The sequence below is a fragment of the Saxophila tyrrhenica genome (assembly GCF_035928015.1).
Source record: "Saxophila tyrrhenica strain CCFEE 5935 chromosome Unknown scaffold_16, whole genome shotgun sequence".
In the NCBI taxonomy this organism is placed as follows: domain Eukaryota; kingdom Fungi; phylum Ascomycota; class Dothideomycetes; order Mycosphaerellales; family Extremaceae; genus Saxophila; species Saxophila tyrrhenica.
In genome coordinates, this window is record NW_027041748.1 from 16,644 (window position 1) to 33,873 (window position 17,230).

Sequence of the window (17,230 nt, forward strand, 5' to 3'; positions counted from 1 at the left end):
GGAGAAACAGGATCGGCTAACTATTTGACGGCTTGGTTTGCCTGGGATGGGATTAAAGCCGGGACCGATCTGCCACCGACATGTACCCATGAGCGACGCACAGAACACGATTGGGGAAGAGTGATTCAGCGGCTGGCGGATGTCGACTCCATGTGCTGGCGGTCCAATCCCTTCTCACTGCTCTGCGTCGACTTCTCCTGCATCGGCCCGGACTCAGCTTCACCATTCGAGAGGTGCACTGCCACTTGATCGCCGAACAATTCCGAAATCTCTTCCAATGCCAGGCCCTGGTTGGTCGTATCAGCAAGTCTGAGATGACATATACGACTGGAACTTGAATTTGCCAGAATCGGCAACGTACCTTCGTCTCTGGCGAGTAGTGCATGAAGATGGGTGTGCCCACTGCGGTCACCAGGATGAACAGAAGGTAGAACTTCCAGTCGACTTGTGCAAATGCTATCGGGGCGACCTGCGTGTATACAAGAGCCGCACCCAAGAACGTGGCCACACTGATCGAGAATCCTCGGGCTCTGGCGTGTGTCGGAAAGATTTCAGAGCAGTAGATCCTGCACACCAATCAGTATATGCATCGGATGCTGTTTGCGCCTTACCGCTTACCATGATACGGCATCCACGCAGCCGCCGTAGAAGCCGACGAAGGCAAACAAGAAGAACACTGCAAAGCCTGCGACACGGAAATCAGTACCGCCTGGGGGTGTGCGTGCTTGCAGTCGTGAGCAGCGTACCTTGGCCGACCTTGTTCTCCGATTCCGCAAATTCGGCCACCATGGCCGTGAACAGGCTGAGCGTGATAATGCAGCCGACCTTTATCCTGTCAGCAAGGACGCCGTGCTCTGTTTTCCTGGACAACTCACAAATCCAATCGCCAACATGCGCACTCGTCCCACACGATCGACGATCAAAGCGGCGACATAATTCATGAATGCCGCCCAAGAAAGGTATGCGCTGTACAGCAGGAGCGGCAAAGAGCCATACAGTCCAAGGCCATTGTACAGTAGGACTTGGTAGTTGGCCACTACCAGCGTCCCGGTCGACTGAGCGATGAACCTACAGAACTGTCAGAAAGGTCTCATCACGATGCAAGCTCTGCCCGGGACACCGTACTGAGTTCCGCAGGCCACCAGGAGACGACGTCGATAGCTTGGAATGCGGATGAAGTCCAGGAGGCCGAAAGGAGTCGCTCGCTCCAACTCCACCTGTTGCTTAATCTGGTAAAATTCCCTGTGCGCAAGGCTGTTGTCTCCAACGTCACCAGACGAGTGATGCAGCTTCTCCAGGATGGTGTTTGCCAGCTCTTCTCTCCCATTTGCGATCAACCATCTGCCAGGGGTCAGCAAGTCATCTTGGTACAACAGTGCTTGTACAGTACCTCGGCGACTCCGGGAGGAATGGTGAAGCAACGAGCAGCATGGCTGGCGTCACGACTTGCAGAGCCAGCAGCAGCCTCCACTGAATCTGTTGATTCGGTTCGAAATAGCAGCCATAACCTGCCCAGCCGGCCATCGCATATCCAGCGACGAGCAGCGTGCCATGTAGACCCACCATGAGCCCTCTGATCTTCGGTGGAGCGATCTCAGATTGATACAGTGGGACCACAGAGTTGACCATTCCCGAGCCAAGACCGGTGACAACACGACCGAGGAGCAGCATGGCGACGTGCACGCTGGCTCCCTGCAGGATTCCACCAACTAAGCAGAGAAGACACACAACTTGCAAGCTACGCACCCGGCCCAGCTTGTCCGCGCACCAGGCTGCGATCAAACAGCCTAGCATTGCTCCGGCGAAGAAGACACCATTGGCTGCGCCGAGGATGGAGTTGGAACTCGAGTCACCGGCGTTGAGGTCAAAATACTGCCATCCACGTTAGTAATGGCAGACTCGAGATCAACGGAGGGGTTGGTAGACTGACGGAGTAGAAGCCGGGCAGTCCAAAGACACTGCCGGTGATTGCATTGTTGAATCCGTACGTGAAGGAACCCAGAGCAACGATGAAGATGATGAGGAAGTTGAACCACGAGCCGCCCTTGGTGCTCCCTGACTTTGCCATGCTGCCGGCGGTTAGAAGCAGAGAAAGAGTGAGATGTAGATTGGATGTCAATGAATGTAGACTAGAAATCTGGAAGTGAGAATACGCATTGAATGCTGAATCCTGAAGGAATACCTCGGATAATGTACCCACAGCCACGTGCTTTCTCCATGTGGAGAAGAGCCGCCAATGTGGATAGGAGTAGATCCCCAGGAACGCGGGCGTGGTCTCACATCACGTTGCAGAGGCGACAACAAGACGTCAAGAAACGCGTCGACACCCAAAGGAGAGTCGTTGGTAGTGATAGTCTTGTCGAGAGCAACCAATCTTGAACAGCAATCCGTGTCAGTCAGCAGTCCGGACGATTGGGCTCGTCGATCCGTGTTTGGGAAAGGCAGTGCGAGCACGACGTGTGCCATATCACAATGTCGAAAGGGAACAGAGGAGCAGACGGGATGCGTCGCAAGACTGCATCGCAGGAAGATGCTTGACGATGGTGCAAGGAGCAGGACACAGAGCAAGCAGCGTGAGCACTGCGAGGTTGGATTCTCCAACAGAGACGGGAATGGACGCCGAAGGATAGACTAGACCGATGAGTCAGCCCTACTCCATATGAACTGTCAACTTGCCTTCCTTCCAACCTCATCTCCCATTCCGATGTGCGCATGTCTACGGCGGCAGCAATCAATGAATACTTCCATCGTGCAGAAGCACCCGCGATGAAAGCAGGAAATGTCGGTGCCAACCTGGTCCAAAGCGGCCCATGCTGCAGCGCCATCACAAACGCTGGAGGTGGGTGAGACGTGACAAACGGCAGGTCAATCAGACGCTTCCTTTCTCCCATGACTTCTTCTACCAGTCCAAGTATATCCCCCCTACTTTCCAGTGGTTCTCGTCATCGACCAGCACATCAAAAACTCTTCCTCTCTCCTCCTCATCCTACCTATTCGCTAAGCCATGGCTAAGCGGAACGCGGACGCCGTGGCCAGTAACGAGCAGGACGGAGACCAAGCACCGCTACCTCGCAAACGCGCTGCTCGTCCACGCGCGTCGCCAAAGCTACCGCAACCCCTCTACAAAGCATGCGTGACCGCGAGTGCAGAGACAGGCAAACCCCACAGTCACCTCCGCCACGAGCGACATCGACACGGCGGTCGTTGCAAAGATCAAGAAATGCCTGGACAAAGCCAACCATCCCGGCACCGCTCAGGCCGAGGCCAAAGCTGCGTTTTACTTGGCCTCACAAGAAATGGCGAGATTCAACATTTCGCAAGCAGACGTCCTCGCTCATGAGTCCGCCTCTGTGCAGAGACAATTTGCCGGGCAGAGCGTGATCACGCTCAGAAGGCTTGACGGCGACAAGTCCAAGGCTGTGCAAAACCAAACCTGGGCCGACTGTCTTGCCGGAGCGATGGAAATCTTCTTCGACTGCAAGTACGATAGAACGTCTAAGGGCTCGTCCTTTCGCTTCACATTCTACGGCATCGCAGAGTACACGGTTGCTGCCGCACTGAGCTTCAGGAGTAGCTACAGCCTTATTGCGGAGTGGGCTCGGCCTCACAGAGGCAAGGGCACAAGGAACAGTTACTGCCTGGGCGCTTGCGAGGAGCTGGAAAGGATCGCAGAGAAGCAAAAAGCTGCCGAAGAACTTCGAGCCAAAGAGCAGGAAAAGCAGGCCGTTGCCATGAGAGAGAAGCAGGAGCAGGCGGAAAGACAAGCCGAGTTGGATCGTTTGGCGCCAGCTCAGGACGCACCGCCTTGTCCCGACGGGCGGGGTTCGGACAAGACCCTGTGGCATGGAGATGATGGCAACAGTACGGCCACTGGGCTAGCGGCCACATGCGTCGACCATGACGACAAGGGCGACTACTATGGAGGAGATAGCATGGAGACTGCGATCAAATTGGAAGACGACGAAGATGAAGGCGTCGATACTGCTTCTGGCCGTTTTGCGGACGTATCTGGCGGTGAAGACAGTGAATACAGTTCTATGGCTGCAACCAGGGTCGGGGATCAGGGCGTCGATGAGGGCGTCGATGAGGGCGTCGACATCGCTCCTGGCTCACCATCCGATTCATCCGACGAGGAAGATGAGAACGGTCTTGAGCCCGACTCCAAAGTGGAGGACAATGACGACGACGACGTTGGACCACGCGCCTTCGAGGACGTGGACGAGGAGATGCGCCGACTGGTCAAAACCGAACCTCTCTCCCCCGAGCGCAGCGTCGCTACTGAACCGGAGTCCGACGAAGTCTCGGCGCCAACATGGGCTTCACATTTGCAACTCGTTACTTTCCGCGAGACGGCCAGCAAGATCGCAGATGATTACCTCAAGGACAGTGGCATGAAGCTGAAGGCTGGGCGGGCCAGGAACGGTGTGGTCCGGGATTGGGACGCCTACGACTTGGGTGTAGAGGATGGCAAGAAGATTGATGTGCATCAAAGGAGGATTGAGGATGGCGAGTAGATGCATAAGCACCGCAGGGTTGAGCAGTTAGCGGAGCAGCATGTGTCCGCTGAGCATTTTCACACTTCATGTGGTTGGTTTGACTTCTATCTACACTTGAACGCTCGAACGCCACACGGCGGTCGGGACTGGGAGGGCGGGGCACTGCTTTGGAAGACAGTGCCGACTTTGATGGATGCTGTGACTCGAAGTTTTCATCACCACGCACGGGAGAGCTGCGTATTTTGCAGGCAGAGGTCGCTTGAGTCATTTCATAGTCAACAATCAATCCATTGCACACCCAGGTCCAGCAATCGAACGTCAGCTTGGTGTGACAGTGACATGATTTCGAATCGTGTTCATCTGGATATAAGCGTTCTGACCTCTCCTTCTTGACATGCAGCACACCTTCCGTTCCTCCCCTCCAGCCATTCGCTCCTCAAGCACCACGAATCTCTGAAACGCTGACCAGTCGCCGCTCAGCTGCTCTTGTCATCATGGTAAAGCGGCTCCAGCACAGCATCCTTCTGCCAGAATACGTATTGTTTGACGAACCACGGCAGCCATTTGCGGAGCTGGTACGAACCATGCTGGGTGGTTGGTACGCCGAAGACATAGTCAAGCTCCTCCAGCGTCCTCTTCTTCGTTTCGGGCACGATAAAGAAGATGACGCTGAATGCGAGCAAGTTTAAGCCAGCGTACAAGCCAAAAGCTCCGGTCGGCGTGATCTTCGCCAGAAGCGAAGGAAAGGTAAGGCCCAGCGCACTGCCAATCCCGTTGTTCACGCAAATGGTGAAGGCGCTACCGATCTCACGATGGGAAAGCGGGAAGGATTCTGAGAAGTAGATCGACGGGATGGGGCCGATGCCTTTCCTATGTCAGCCTTGAAGTGAAGGGACTGTGGAGAATGACATACCGGGCGAGTAGAATGCAGTGAACATGTAGATGAACAGTGCAATGAGCGGAACCCTCGCGCTGCTTTCCACGGGCATCAAGAAAAAGAGTCCTGCAGCGAGCAGGCACCAAGCCATGTTCTGCCGACGTTAGCTGTTGCAGGACAATCAGGTGCAACACGCTTCTCTTACAGGAAAAGTGAACAGCAAGAGGTTGCGGCGACCGAACGTGTCCATGGTGTAGACCGCCGGGATCGAGAAGACGAATGTGACCACTCCGAATCCGAAGGATGCCAGCAAAGACTGGGTAACAGTGTATCCCGCCTGGCTGAAGATGGTGGAGGAGTAGAATGCCATGATGTTGATCCCGGAAAACTGTTGGGAGATGACAATCCATGCAGAGGCAAACGTCGCTCGACGGATACGAGGAACAGAGAACAGTTCCCACGCCCTGGACCAGATCGACTGGCCTTCAAATGCCACGTCCTCTGCAACGATCTGGCAGTGGGCGTAGAAGATCTCGCGGGCTGCGATCAACTTTGAGTTGCGGATGCGGCAGAAGGCTGCAAAAGCTTTTTGGTATCTGCCTTTCTTCATGAGCCAACGCGGCGATCTGAGCGGCGTCAGCATGGGGTCGGTTTTGCGGTCGGCGCATACTTACTCAGGAACGAACCAGACCAGGAAGAACAACGGCACCGCCGGAGCAAAGGCAGCGGCCAGTTGGAAGCGCCATGCCAGAGGACCGATGTCTGTTGGTAGCAGCAGTCAGTATACTGATGTCACTCTCCATCACGAGCAAGCACCTGGTCAGAACAAGTGATAGAAGATAAGCGTCGGCTGCACTGCCACTTGCTTTGGAGAAGGGTGTTTGGTTAGACGGCTCACCTTTGAAGACCAAATTCGAGGAAAAGCCAATCATGATTCCTGGAGCAAGGTCAGCGAAGACTCTTCATGTTCGCAAATAATCGTCATACCAAATGCTACCCAGAGTTGGAAAGATGTCACAAGCCCACCGCGGATCGAAGCCGGGGAGACTTCACTGGTGTAGATTGGAATTGTAGAGATCTTGATGCCCATACCGAGCCCCATGAACAGCCGACACAACAGCAGCTCCCACCAGTTTTGCGTGAACGCCTGGGCCGAACGGGAAATACGACGAACATGTTCGTGAAAAAGATCGTGCCACGATGACCAAGGAGGTTGTTGACAGGATCGGCCAAGAAGGCGCTGGCAGTGCCGAACAGGGTGGGCGCGCTGTGTAGAGAAGTCAGCCTCTGTTTGTGGTGTCTTGTGAAAGGACGTTCTTACGAGTTGATGACTCCAATCAACCACTCCCGATTCTCAATTCCGAAGTCAACCGGGAAGGACAGGTTTGGGCCGTTGGCGCCTCAGTTGGAGGGTTAGCGGATGTTAGAGACTTGAAATGAACAGGTGTGCGCTACCGGTATTGTCCCATCCCCTGTTATATGTTAGGCCAGGACTAATTGTATCGACACGAAGTGTATTCTTACTGCAAAGCTGACCCAATGGATGCAACAACGATGCACATATACATTTAGCGAGGCAAGTGCCATCGGTCTATGGCCATTTCGTCAGCTTCGAAGCCCAGCTCGTACTGCTGTCGTGATGAACCACTCACGAGTCGTCTCCCGACGGATATGGTACTTGTCCTCTTCCGTCAGACAGGAGATCTGCTCGAACTCGTCCGGCTTCTGCGCCACTCGAGCGGCTTTCTGGAAGAGACCCAGATCTTCTTGGAATCCGTATGTGTCGCAGAACATCGAGGCTTGATGGTCGAGTTCATCCTGGGTGAACCCATGGAGCGGATTTCTGATCCTTGCATTGAGGTTGCGGTGGAAGTCTTTCTCGATCTCGTCCTCCAAGTATTCGACCTGGGCCGACTCCGATGGATCAAGGACCTGAGCAGCGGTAGCCATGATTATGAGATGCCCTTGGAGAGTAGGCAGGATGACGATGGTTGGTGTGAAGCGCAAGGACAACCAGAACGTTGGTGCAGTGGTAAACTTATATATGTCAGGCGCAGCGCACATGGCTTGGCCATACCTGAGCGCCTGCCGTTCTCCGCATGGAGGCGTTATTTCCACGTGCATGCTCGTGGAATCCTCCATACCGATTCATGCCAGTGCCGCGTCCCGAAGCTGTTGAAGGCTAGCATAACCTTGGCCACGGCCTTTCGTTTCAGTGTCCGACGTTTTGCCGCCCGAGAACGGAAACCAACTTGAGAGAAAATGCCATACATCGCCTTAGTCCAGAGCAGCCACAGGATGTGACATTACTCATGAATCCTCGGTACATATTGAATTCCAGGCGGTCCTGTGCAGGTCGAGTGCGACAGACCGGGGACGTGTGGGGTGCAGAAGATCGCCGGGACGAAAGCCCGGGACGCGTGGGCGCTGCCCTGTGTGCGTCCAGCTTGGCAGTGGGGATCTTGTGCGTGACACGTGATGCTGACCTGCGCAGGTATGGCAGAAATCATGTACCGACATCGTTGTTGGGCGACTCGATTCGATATCTTGTTCCCACAGATGCAATCAGTGCTCCACACCAGCTCGCCGAGCAGATTATACAAGACGGCAAGCAGTCGTTCAGCAGAATGTCCGCAGCTTACAATCAGAAATCTTCCACTTTCTGCCTCTCTCCAGCCGCTCGCAGCGAAACAATAGCGCAGAAGTCGAATATTCTGCATCATGCCTCACCCGACCGGCCAGACATGGCTCCAGAAGCTGGACGAGCAATGTAGGTGCTGGGAACCATGGCTCCGGCATGTAATCATAACACTGACGTGTTCCAGTGAATGTCGACGTTGACTGGATGGACCCAACATACAGCAAGAATCTGCAGATCACACCCAATGACCAGACAAGGTGAGAAAAGCCCTGAAATGCACACTGACGGGGTCCTTCTGACGGTTCAAAGCAACAACCTCTGGGTGAACCAGCAGATGTCGCATCCGGACAACAAGGAGATGTTCCAGAAAGTCTGCGACGGGTTGAAGGGTGACTGGAAAGCCGCCTATACCAAGATCGCGGTTTTGATGTGCAAGGAAAACATTGGCAACATCAAAGGAAGGGTCCTGCTCCAAGTGTACCCAAATGAGGCCTACGACCACCAAGCCGTGTTGGATTCTGCTCGTGCCTACGCCCGGGAGTTTGAGCGTGCCGGCATTCCCCAGGAGCGGTATTGCATCAAGATCCCATCCGTTGGTCCTGCCCTCAGCGCTTGCCCAACTCTGAAGAAGGAAGGGATCGCCACCCTTGGTACAGCTCTGTTCAGTCTTCCGCAGGCCATCGCGGCAAGCCAAGGAGAGTGCCTGTACATCAGCCCTTACTTCAACGAGGTGAAGGCGCATGATGATCCCGACAAGCTCTGGCCCAACGTTGAGGATCCGGCAACGCAGCACACCATGAGTGCTAGGACCATGCAAATTCTTGAGACCTACGCAAGGCTGTACGAGGAGACCGACAAGCAGCAGCCCCTTTTGAAGCAAGCAAGGTAGGCTAACACATCCTCTTCTCTGCCGCCGAGCAGACCTGACCACCACACAGCTTCATCACCGCAAAGGAAGCCATGGCCGCGGGCGAGCACGGCTGCCACAGCGCAACAATCTCCCCACAGGTCCTCGACGAGCTCGCCAGCCTGCAGTATGATGGCTCCAAGCAGCCAGGCGAAGGCAAGCCGAAGCCAGCAAACGTGTACGCCGGATACAAGACACCTGAGCGATTGGTCAAAGTCTCGAAGATTGATCCTTTGAAGGCAGCCGATATGGACCAAAAGCTTGCCAGCACCGACATCGACTACCTCGCCAACAACGGTGCGGAGCTCGACAAGGCCATTGCTGCCGACCCTATAGCTACCCAGCGCCTGAAAGATGCGCTTGAGCTCTTCACTGGTGGTCTGTTGGAGAGCAAGGCCAAGATTGAGAAGGCCTTTGCCGAGATCTGATGGCTTGGGCCTGGGGTTGAGGCGATACCAGCTTTCGCAAATGGCATTCTCAGTCTAAAGTCGTAAAGTCGGACGATCGTGAGTTTCTGACCGTTGCGTGGGTATTTCCAGGATCGGCCGAACTGAAAGAACTGCGTACGAGTGCCAATAAGCCGGTGGTGACAATACAGTGCTCTTGTACATAGCTGGCGGTTCGCCAGATAGATCAATAGACGGCATGGTGTATTTTATGTCGATTTTAGATCACGGGAATGCTCCAGATCGAAAAGTCGTGCCCACTTTGGGTGTGTGAGTCTGGTATCAGAGGTGGCCAAGACTCCAACACCTCGTCCTGCGTGGGAAGGTGTTCTAGCGTCTGGCTCGGATGTTCTACCTCAGTGAGTGACGCAGGGTCAAACATATCCGGGAGCTCCGTGGAGTAAGGCATAGGGTCAAGCGACTCAAGCCCCGATCGTGGTGGCTGACCGCCCTCAGCTACTGCAGCCTCCAGATGGAGTGCATTGTTGGGAGCCGGACCAGCCATGCCGCCATGCACGTTAATCCAGTCATGGTCGTCGAAGTTTTCCCTCACTGTGTCCAGGCCTGGCTGTGATGCAGTATGTTGCATCTGTGTCTGATGCTGAGATGGATCAGGTGCCGGCTCACCTGGCTGATGTGGCAATAACCCAACACACTGACGGAATGCGTTCAGCTCGTTCAGAAGACGGTCTCTCTCAGCCATCAGACTATCGATGGATGCAGTCAGTCGCTCGTTAGTTGTCTGCTGACTCTCATGCCACTTCACACTCTCGTCTACGATCACATGCTTCGAAAGTTGACTGTCTTTGGTGCCTTGAAGTGCAGGAATCACATGAGCAAGCTCCTGGGGTGCTACAAGTAAGCTGTAGGTCAAATCGAGACAAGGCTCTTGTCTTACCACCAGGCGAGAGTTGAAGGACTCCCTTCGACTTTTCTCCAATACTCGATGCTTCGCTCGGTCTTCCGCCGTCCAGTTCCTGACGCGCTTCTTGCGAGGATGCTCGGCGTATGAGTGCTGCTGAGGCGGAGTGGACGAGTTGTCGGCTGAGTCCATGCTGTGCGTGTAGGGATTCCAACGATACCATCACATGCGGGTCCTAGTGTCGAAGAGTCCAAGAGTCTGAGTATGAGTGGGGTTGGGGTTGGAAGGTCGAAATCGAGTCAACATCCTGCCGACCTTCCGTCTGGCCCAGGACAAGGCCGAGGCGCTTGTGAGGTGTGTTGTTACTCTCTTCTACTTCTCGTCCCTCCCATCCCAGCCTATCGTGTGGAGCTGCGCATATCATCCAGGGACTCACGGCGACGGAAGTGTAAGTGCGCGAAAGATGGTGAACGATAAGAAGGGAGATGCTTTCCTGGTAAGTCACGTGCAAACTCAATCCAACCTCACCTCTCGGAGCCACCGCCGCCGCCGTCGCGCCCGTCCACAGTGTCCTGCTCCCTCATTCCCTACTCTTGGCTCCTACACCGCGAGTCGCGATATCCCTAGCAGCATCGGTTGGCAAGCGTGCACATGTGTCGGCACCACCACCACCTACCCTCACGAAGTAGTCGAAAGAACGGATCGACTCCGAAGGCAGCCGGACGACAAGGTACGACATGAGCACGACGACGGATGGCACACAACCACGAGTGTCGGTACAAGAGCGTGAAGTCCACCGATACTATCAGCCATGGCTCAAGGCACAGGGCTCCTCCCTCAATGTCGCCTCTCATGTGGAGAGCATTGGCCAGCGCGAGCTGTCCTCACGGGGATATCAACCGCGGTCTGCCCCGGATAAGGCTCTGCTTGCTTTCGCGCAGCTGGCCGTGGCACGCCTCGACGTCAAGCGTGCCATGGTATCCCTGATCGATCCAAAACATCAGATGATCCTCGCTGAGGCCACTCGCTCATTATCGCTCACAGCCAGTGGCGGATTGTGGCTGGGCACCACCGTGCTTTCTCGGCCTTCAGCAGTATGTGAACACTGCTTCACGAACAAGGCTACGGCGACGAACGAGGATGGCGAGACGCTGACTTGTAGAGGACTCATCGTCGAGGATTGCCGCCTGGACGAGCGGTTCAAGGACAGGGAGTATGTCGTACAGGAGCCCGGCGTCCGCTTCTATGCCGGAGTACCCATCATCTCGCAGTCTGGCTGTGCAATCGGCGCCTATGCCGTGTCGGACGAGAAGCCTCGTTCCAATGGCCTCAGCGTAGAAGAGCTTGCCTTCATGCAGGAGACAGCGGCTGCAGTGATGGAACATCTCGAGTGGGCTCGCGATCGTGTAGATAGGTTCAAGGGCGAGAGAGTCGTGCGCGGAATGGCTTCGTTCATCGAAGGCTGCTCGTCCATGGACAAAGGGGACGAGCGAACGGCCACAGATCGTGTCCCTGTATCATCCCAACCACCGAAGGAAGCTGGGTCACACACGACGAGACCACAGATGACCTCGCGCGTCTCTTACCGACGTCAAGCATTCATCACGACGCAAGGTCGTCGTTCAGGCTCGCAACCACGAAAAGCAGATGGTGTGACTCGTGTATTCCACAGAGCCACTGAGATACTTCGCGAATCAACATTCGCTGATGGGGCTGTGATCCTGGGTGCTTCTCCTGGTGCTTCAAAGATGCGTTCATCCGGACATCCTCGCAGCTCGTCTCAATCATCCGATCCTACGCCCGTGTCATCTGGACCATCACCCGGGTCTGACTCAGTTTCACACGACACTTCCGACTCTGATGTAAGTCCGGCGTCGAAGCCATGCAGGGTCTTCGCTACCGCAGTCTCCAACGATGAGAGCGGTCGCGAGATACTGAAGGACACCTCAATCACGGTCGGCACTTTGGAGCGATACTTCCAACTGCATCCACGGGGCAAGAAGTTTTACTTCGGTGTAAGTGATTGAGTTGCAATTGTGCACTCCGGGTTCAGGGCGGCTTACGCTTCATCAGGAAGAAGGGTCGGACTTTACATCTGGGGAAGATGTAGCCAGTACTAGTCTCGATACAGAATCTCGAAGGCTACGTCGAAACCGCACGCTTGACCATCGCGAGCTGCTCGCCAAGCTGCCGGAGATGAAGACGCTTATCTTCCTCCCGCTTTACGACTACGCTGAGGACAGATTGATGGCCGGCTGCTTCTTGTGGAGCTCGAACACCGGGCAAATGATGAGCTACGATGAGGATTTGTCGTATCTGCGAGCCTTCGCCGCCAGCATAATGTCCGAGGTTGCGCGCATCAACACGCAGCAGAATGAGGCTGCGAAAACAACTTTCATAGCATCGATCTCACACGAGTTACGAAGTCCTCTCCATGGCATATTGGGCTCTACGGAACTTCTTCGAGAGACGGCACAGGATTCGTTTCAAGCCAGTCTGCTGACCTCGATCTCCACATGCGGCAAAACACTCTTGGACACTCTGAATCATGTCCTAGACTATGCCAAGATCAACAAACTAAGTGGTCGAACGAGGCCGAAGCGATCCGCGAAACACAACAAGTCACCGCATGCTTCCTCATCGGACTCCGCTTTGGAGAGCATGAGCATCACCGGAGAGGTGGATCTCGGCGTCCTAGTGGAAGAGGTTACGGACGCGATATGCTCTGGCCATGCCTTCAAAAGAGTGCTGGACATCCCCTCCAAGAGCATGTCAGTATCGGCGTTTAGCAACCCGGCCACTTTTGCCAACGATACTTCACACCGTCGACAGCAGATCTCGGAGCTCGATACCGACCTGGCGGTCTCCGTTCTTCTCGACATTGCACCCAGGCAATCTTGGCTTGTGAGAACACAGCCTGGTGCCTTGCGTCGAATTATCATGAACTGTCTCGGAAATGCCCTTAAATACACTCCACGTGGGTTCATTGCCATCTCCTTGCGAGCACAAGAAGGTTTCCGCGATGGCAAGATGGATACGCTCATCCGGGTTGTTGACTCCGGCAAAGGAATGTCAGAAGATTTCCTGCGTGACAAGCTCTTCCTTCCTTTCACGCAAGAAGACCCATACCAAGCAGGGACCGGATTGGGCTTGAGCATTGTCAAAACAATCGTTGACAGTCTCGGAGGCTCGATCGAAGTGAAATCTCAACAAGGCATCGGCACCGAAATCACCGTCCGCGTCAGCTTGACACCTGCTCATGCGACGCCAATCGCTGCCCCAGATGAAGAGGTGATGGCGGTAGCAGAGCAGACCAAGGGAATGAACATGGTGATTCTGGATCCATTCTCTTCTAAGAGCGAGATGTCCTTGTCTGGCCGCATCTCGAGACTTGAAGAGACCCTTCGTGCGGTTTGTGCCTCCTGGTTCGACATGAAGGTTTCTAGATCATCGGCAATAGACAGCAGCGATGCGGACTTCTACATATTCGCCGAGCCGCCGCCGGTCGAAAAACTCATCGCCAATCACCACGAGCGAGCTTTGAAACCGCGGCCGCATCGAAACGTTCCAGTGATAATTATATGTCTCAACGCTGAGGAGGCCGTGCAGGTGTCCAGGCATCAAGGGCAAGCTTTGCATGAGCTGGGATGCCACACCGAAGTGATCTCGCAGCCATGTGGGCCAAGAAAGCTCGCAAAGGTACTGAAGTACTGTCTACAGAAGAAGCAAGAAGCAGAGGAGGATTCCTACGAGGCCACACCACAGGATGAGAAGGCTGACGACTCCGCTGAGCATCCTCCGGGAAGGTTACCTGAGTCACAGCCGTCGAACGATAATGATACGCAGGCTCCTGCAAGGACGAACGAGAGCGCACGAGCGCCTCTTCCGCATCGGTACAAGTCCTTGACAAAGTCTTTGAGCTCTGCGGTTGCCTTCCCGTCTCCGACACCACTCGACCCTACAACGCCTGGCATGGAATCAGGCCCTTCTGAGACAGTGCAGAGTGACGGGGTCATCTCCGATGACTCGCACGTACTCCTGGTAGATGACAACTCGATCAACCTACAGCTTCTTGTCATGTTCATGAAGAAGCTGCAGTTCAGCTATACCGAGGCCGAGAACGGGCAAGAAGCACTGGACCATTTCAGGGAAGCGTGTCTTCCTGGACCGCACTCCCCTGCCCCCGGACGACGATTTGATGTCATATTAATGGATATCTCCATGCCGGTGATGGATGGAATGGAGGCTACGAAACGCATTCGAGAGTTTGAGGCTGACAATGGCCTGGAGAAGACGCTGATCATCGCATTGACTGGTTTGGCCAGCGCTCAAGCCCAAGAGCAGGCGATGGCTGCTGGGATTGATGTCTTCCTACCAAAGCCAGTCAAGTTTGCAGAACTCAGGAAGCTGCTCGTTTCAGGGAGTTGACCTTGGGATAGACGAGCGCGGATGCTCAAGCGTACACGATACCCCATAGATACACGAATCGACGCTTTTATGCAGAACAATGAAAACAACCTACCTTCTCGCCCGCATGTACAGCCTTTTTATCCATCTCAAGGGCCCAGCCCGCTTCCTGCTTCGTGAACCATACTGCTCCTGCACCAGTCGCCCGCCCGACTTTGGACTTACCTCACCGTCCGCCACTGCGAACTTCACCCTGGTGCCGGGATGCGGTACTTCAGTCCACCTTACCTCCGACCAAGCGATAGGTGCTTGTGGGTATTCCATCTGCCAATTTGCGAAGCAGAGTGAGATACGGCGATGTCATCTTTCGTCCTGCGCTTGTACTCTCCGCTTAGCAATAACGCCGTGTTCAGGACGGCGAAGGTCTGAAGGCAGTGTCGGTTCAAGCACTTTATCAAACTTGACGTGAACTCGCTGTTCTGCTATAAGGAATGACGGGATCCGTACCTTCGTCCGCTGGTTGAGAGATGGATCGGAGCGGTAATCGAAGTCAAAGTCTGGGAAATGAATGTGGTTGGCAACGTCGTTCATGTCGTAGCGCTGATGCGTATGCTAGAATGAATGTGAATGGAAAAATGCTATACTGTCTCAAGGTCGTCTGCAGATGGCTCGCTGGGCTCTTCACGGCTCTAAATCAGCCTTACGGAAATAACAATGATGCTTTGTTCCCAAGTTGTGGATATATTGAGACAAAGCGACTCGCATCGTCCATATTTGTTCCGCATAAAGATAGCACTTCGTCAATCTCCGCAGCCTCTTTGTCCACTCACGTCAAGATTGGATTGTAGAAATTAAACCTCCCGTCTGGGTCATAGAGAGCCTTCAGCTTCTGCAGGCGGTCGAGTCGCCAGGATTCGTAGCCATACAATGCTTCCTGACTCTCGTCGCCGAATGCATAGTTGACGTAGGCCTGTAGCCCATCACCACTGCTCTTCACCACATCGTCTCGCATGGCTTCTCCATATTCAGCAGCCTGCTGATCGAGAGCTTCGTCTTCTGGAGAATACACCATGAAAACGGCCATCAAAAGGCTGTTATATCGATCAGGAAATGCGGTGCTCTCTGCTGGAACGCTTTGGACGCCGCGCATGGAGTACCCTTCGGAGATTATCCAAGACTGGTTGAGCTTGGGCGGGAGGGCGGCTAGAGTGTCGTATGCTATTCGTAGACCTTCGATGTTGTACTCGGAACCGCCGAAAGGGAACCGGAGGTAGGCAGAGCCGTGCTGACAGGCCGCACCATCGTTGTCCATCATCAGGGGAGCTGCGAGCCCCCGTAGGTCTGTGAGGAAGGTGTCATGAGACAGCGGACTCAGCTTAACGAATGGTTAAACGTATGTCTCCGGCACTTTCTTGCCTTGGTAGAGAAGGATCACGATAACGACCGGCTGTTGAAACTGTCAGCGGCGCTCGTTGAGTATTAGTTTGCATTTCCCTACCTTAGGATCGACTTGCGAAAGCCAAAGCACCTCCGTCCAGTGCGCTAACTCTACCACGTCGTGATACTGCTTCATCATTTCGTTCAATTCCTGCAAGACTTCTTCCAGCTTTGTTCCACTGAACGTGAGCGTCTCCATGGCCCACTTTTCGTTTTGGGGCGTGCGATCGTACACCTTGTACTGCATGTCGGTCACGATACCAAAGTTGTGTCCGGCGCCTCGGATCGCCCAGAACAGGTCAGGATGCGAGCTGGAAGAGACCGTCACAGCAGTTCCATTGGCAAGAACCAGGCGGGCGGATAGAATCTGGTCGGCCAAAAGACCGTGACGGCCTTGGAGCCAGCCATGGCCTCCTCCGAGCGCTGGTGCAATGGCTCCTGTACACTCACATGCTCCGATCACTGCTCGGTCATATTGGTCAGCTGGCCTGTCTCTGAATAGAGTCCACTACCTCGTGGAAAGACTTACCAGTCTGCTTGCCCTCTTCCCATAGAGCATCGACTACTTTCTTCGACAGAACACCGCCTCCAGTTGTAGCACTGCAGCCATCTTCGTGGACTTGTACGCCGTCCATCTTCCGCATCCAGATGCCAACTCCATGCTCGACATCTCCCAAATGCTTCGTTCCACCATGACCGCCTGAGATGGCTAGAAATTGTTGCTCTTGCTGGTTGGCGTATTGTACCTGCTCACTCGTGCCAATGCTCAGCGTGGCCCTCGATACTTTCCTGGAGTTCATGAGTAAAGCCATACCGCTTTCGAGACATCATCTTCGGTGACGACTTCAACTATAACATCGAACTCCGGGTTCTTCCACCTAGTCCAGCGATCCATCGCCGTCTGGAAGCCTTCGGAGCAAGGCAGATGGATGCTTGCATTGGGTGACAACAACGGCTTCAGTTCTGAGAGAGCATGGTGATGTAGCACAGACGCTTGCGTAGGGTCTTTGAACACAGCAAGACTCCACGCCGCGATGCCGCCAATAATGCCCATCACAACACTTGCCATGATGCAAGATCGAGATTGTTATGGGAAGGGAGAAGGAAGGAGCTTGTTTTGCGAAGGAAGGTAGAAAGTATTTCCCAAGGGAACCTAC

The 17,230-nt window shown here is 54.5% G+C and overlaps 7 protein-coding genes across 7 annotated transcripts; 3 read left to right on the forward strand and 4 right to left on the reverse strand.

Annotated features, from left to right (window-relative positions):
* Positions 1 to 125: 125 nt before the first annotated feature.
* LTR77_008897 (uncharacterized protein) lies at positions 126 to 2,068 on the reverse strand (the record flags this gene model as incomplete). The annotated part of the gene is made up of 8 exons (XM_064806126.1): positions 126 to 287; positions 362 to 566; positions 619 to 685; positions 747 to 825; positions 876 to 1,068; positions 1,126 to 1,341; positions 1,391 to 1,872; positions 1,931 to 2,068. 8 exons carry the CDS (start codon positions 2,066 to 2,068, stop codon positions 126 to 128), a joined length of 1,542 nt encoding a protein of 513 aa, XP_064655452.1.
* A 936-nt stretch (positions 2,069 to 3,004) lies between these two features.
* LTR77_008898 (uncharacterized protein) lies at positions 3,005 to 4,514 on the forward strand (the record flags this gene model as incomplete). Its single annotated transcript, XM_064806127.1, is given in 2 exon segments — positions 3,005 to 3,133; positions 3,150 to 4,514. The coding sequence occupies 2 exon segments, from the start codon at positions 3,005 to 3,007 to the stop codon at positions 4,512 to 4,514; spliced, it is 1,494 nt and encodes a 497-aa protein (XP_064655453.1).
* Positions 4,515 to 4,972: 458 nt separating this feature from the next.
* On the reverse strand, positions 4,973 to 7,323 carry LTR77_008899 (uncharacterized protein; the record flags this gene model as incomplete). The annotated part of the gene is made up of 9 exons (XM_064806128.1): positions 4,973 to 5,361; positions 5,410 to 5,527; positions 5,579 to 5,999; positions 6,048 to 6,135; positions 6,272 to 6,310; positions 6,361 to 6,520; positions 6,541 to 6,640; positions 6,695 to 6,773; positions 7,026 to 7,323. The coding sequence occupies 9 exons, from the start codon at positions 7,321 to 7,323 to the stop codon at positions 4,973 to 4,975; spliced, it is 1,692 nt and encodes a 563-aa protein (XP_064655454.1).
* Positions 7,324 to 8,094: 771 nt separating this feature from the next.
* Positions 8,095 to 9,349, forward strand: LTR77_008900 (uncharacterized protein; the record flags this gene model as incomplete). The annotated part of the gene is made up of 4 exons (XM_064806129.1): positions 8,095 to 8,143; positions 8,199 to 8,271; positions 8,324 to 8,899; positions 8,953 to 9,349. The coding sequence occupies 4 exons, from the start codon at positions 8,095 to 8,097 to the stop codon at positions 9,347 to 9,349; spliced, it is 1,095 nt and encodes a 364-aa protein (XP_064655455.1).
* Positions 9,350 to 9,587: 238 nt separating this feature from the next.
* Positions 9,588 to 10,421, reverse strand: LTR77_008901 (uncharacterized protein; the record flags this gene model as incomplete). Its single annotated transcript, XM_064806130.1, has 2 exons — positions 9,588 to 10,211; positions 10,266 to 10,421. The coding sequence occupies 2 exons, from the start codon at positions 10,419 to 10,421 to the stop codon at positions 9,588 to 9,590; spliced, it is 780 nt and encodes a 259-aa protein (XP_064655456.1).
* A 545-nt stretch (positions 10,422 to 10,966) lies between these two features.
* Positions 10,967 to 14,657, forward strand: LTR77_008902 (uncharacterized protein; the record flags this gene model as incomplete). The annotated part of the gene is made up of 2 exons (XM_064806131.1): positions 10,967 to 12,244; positions 12,303 to 14,657. 2 exons carry the CDS (start codon positions 10,967 to 10,969, stop codon positions 14,655 to 14,657), a joined length of 3,633 nt encoding a protein of 1,210 aa, XP_064655457.1.
* Positions 14,658 to 15,462: 805 nt separating this feature from the next.
* Positions 15,463 to 17,142, reverse strand: LTR77_008903 (uncharacterized protein; the record flags this gene model as incomplete). Its single annotated transcript, XM_064806132.1, has 4 exons — positions 15,463 to 16,011; positions 16,135 to 16,535; positions 16,603 to 16,819; positions 16,888 to 17,142. 4 exons carry the CDS (start codon positions 17,140 to 17,142, stop codon positions 15,463 to 15,465), a joined length of 1,422 nt encoding a protein of 473 aa, XP_064655458.1.
* Between the last annotated feature and the right edge of the window lie 88 nt (positions 17,143 to 17,230).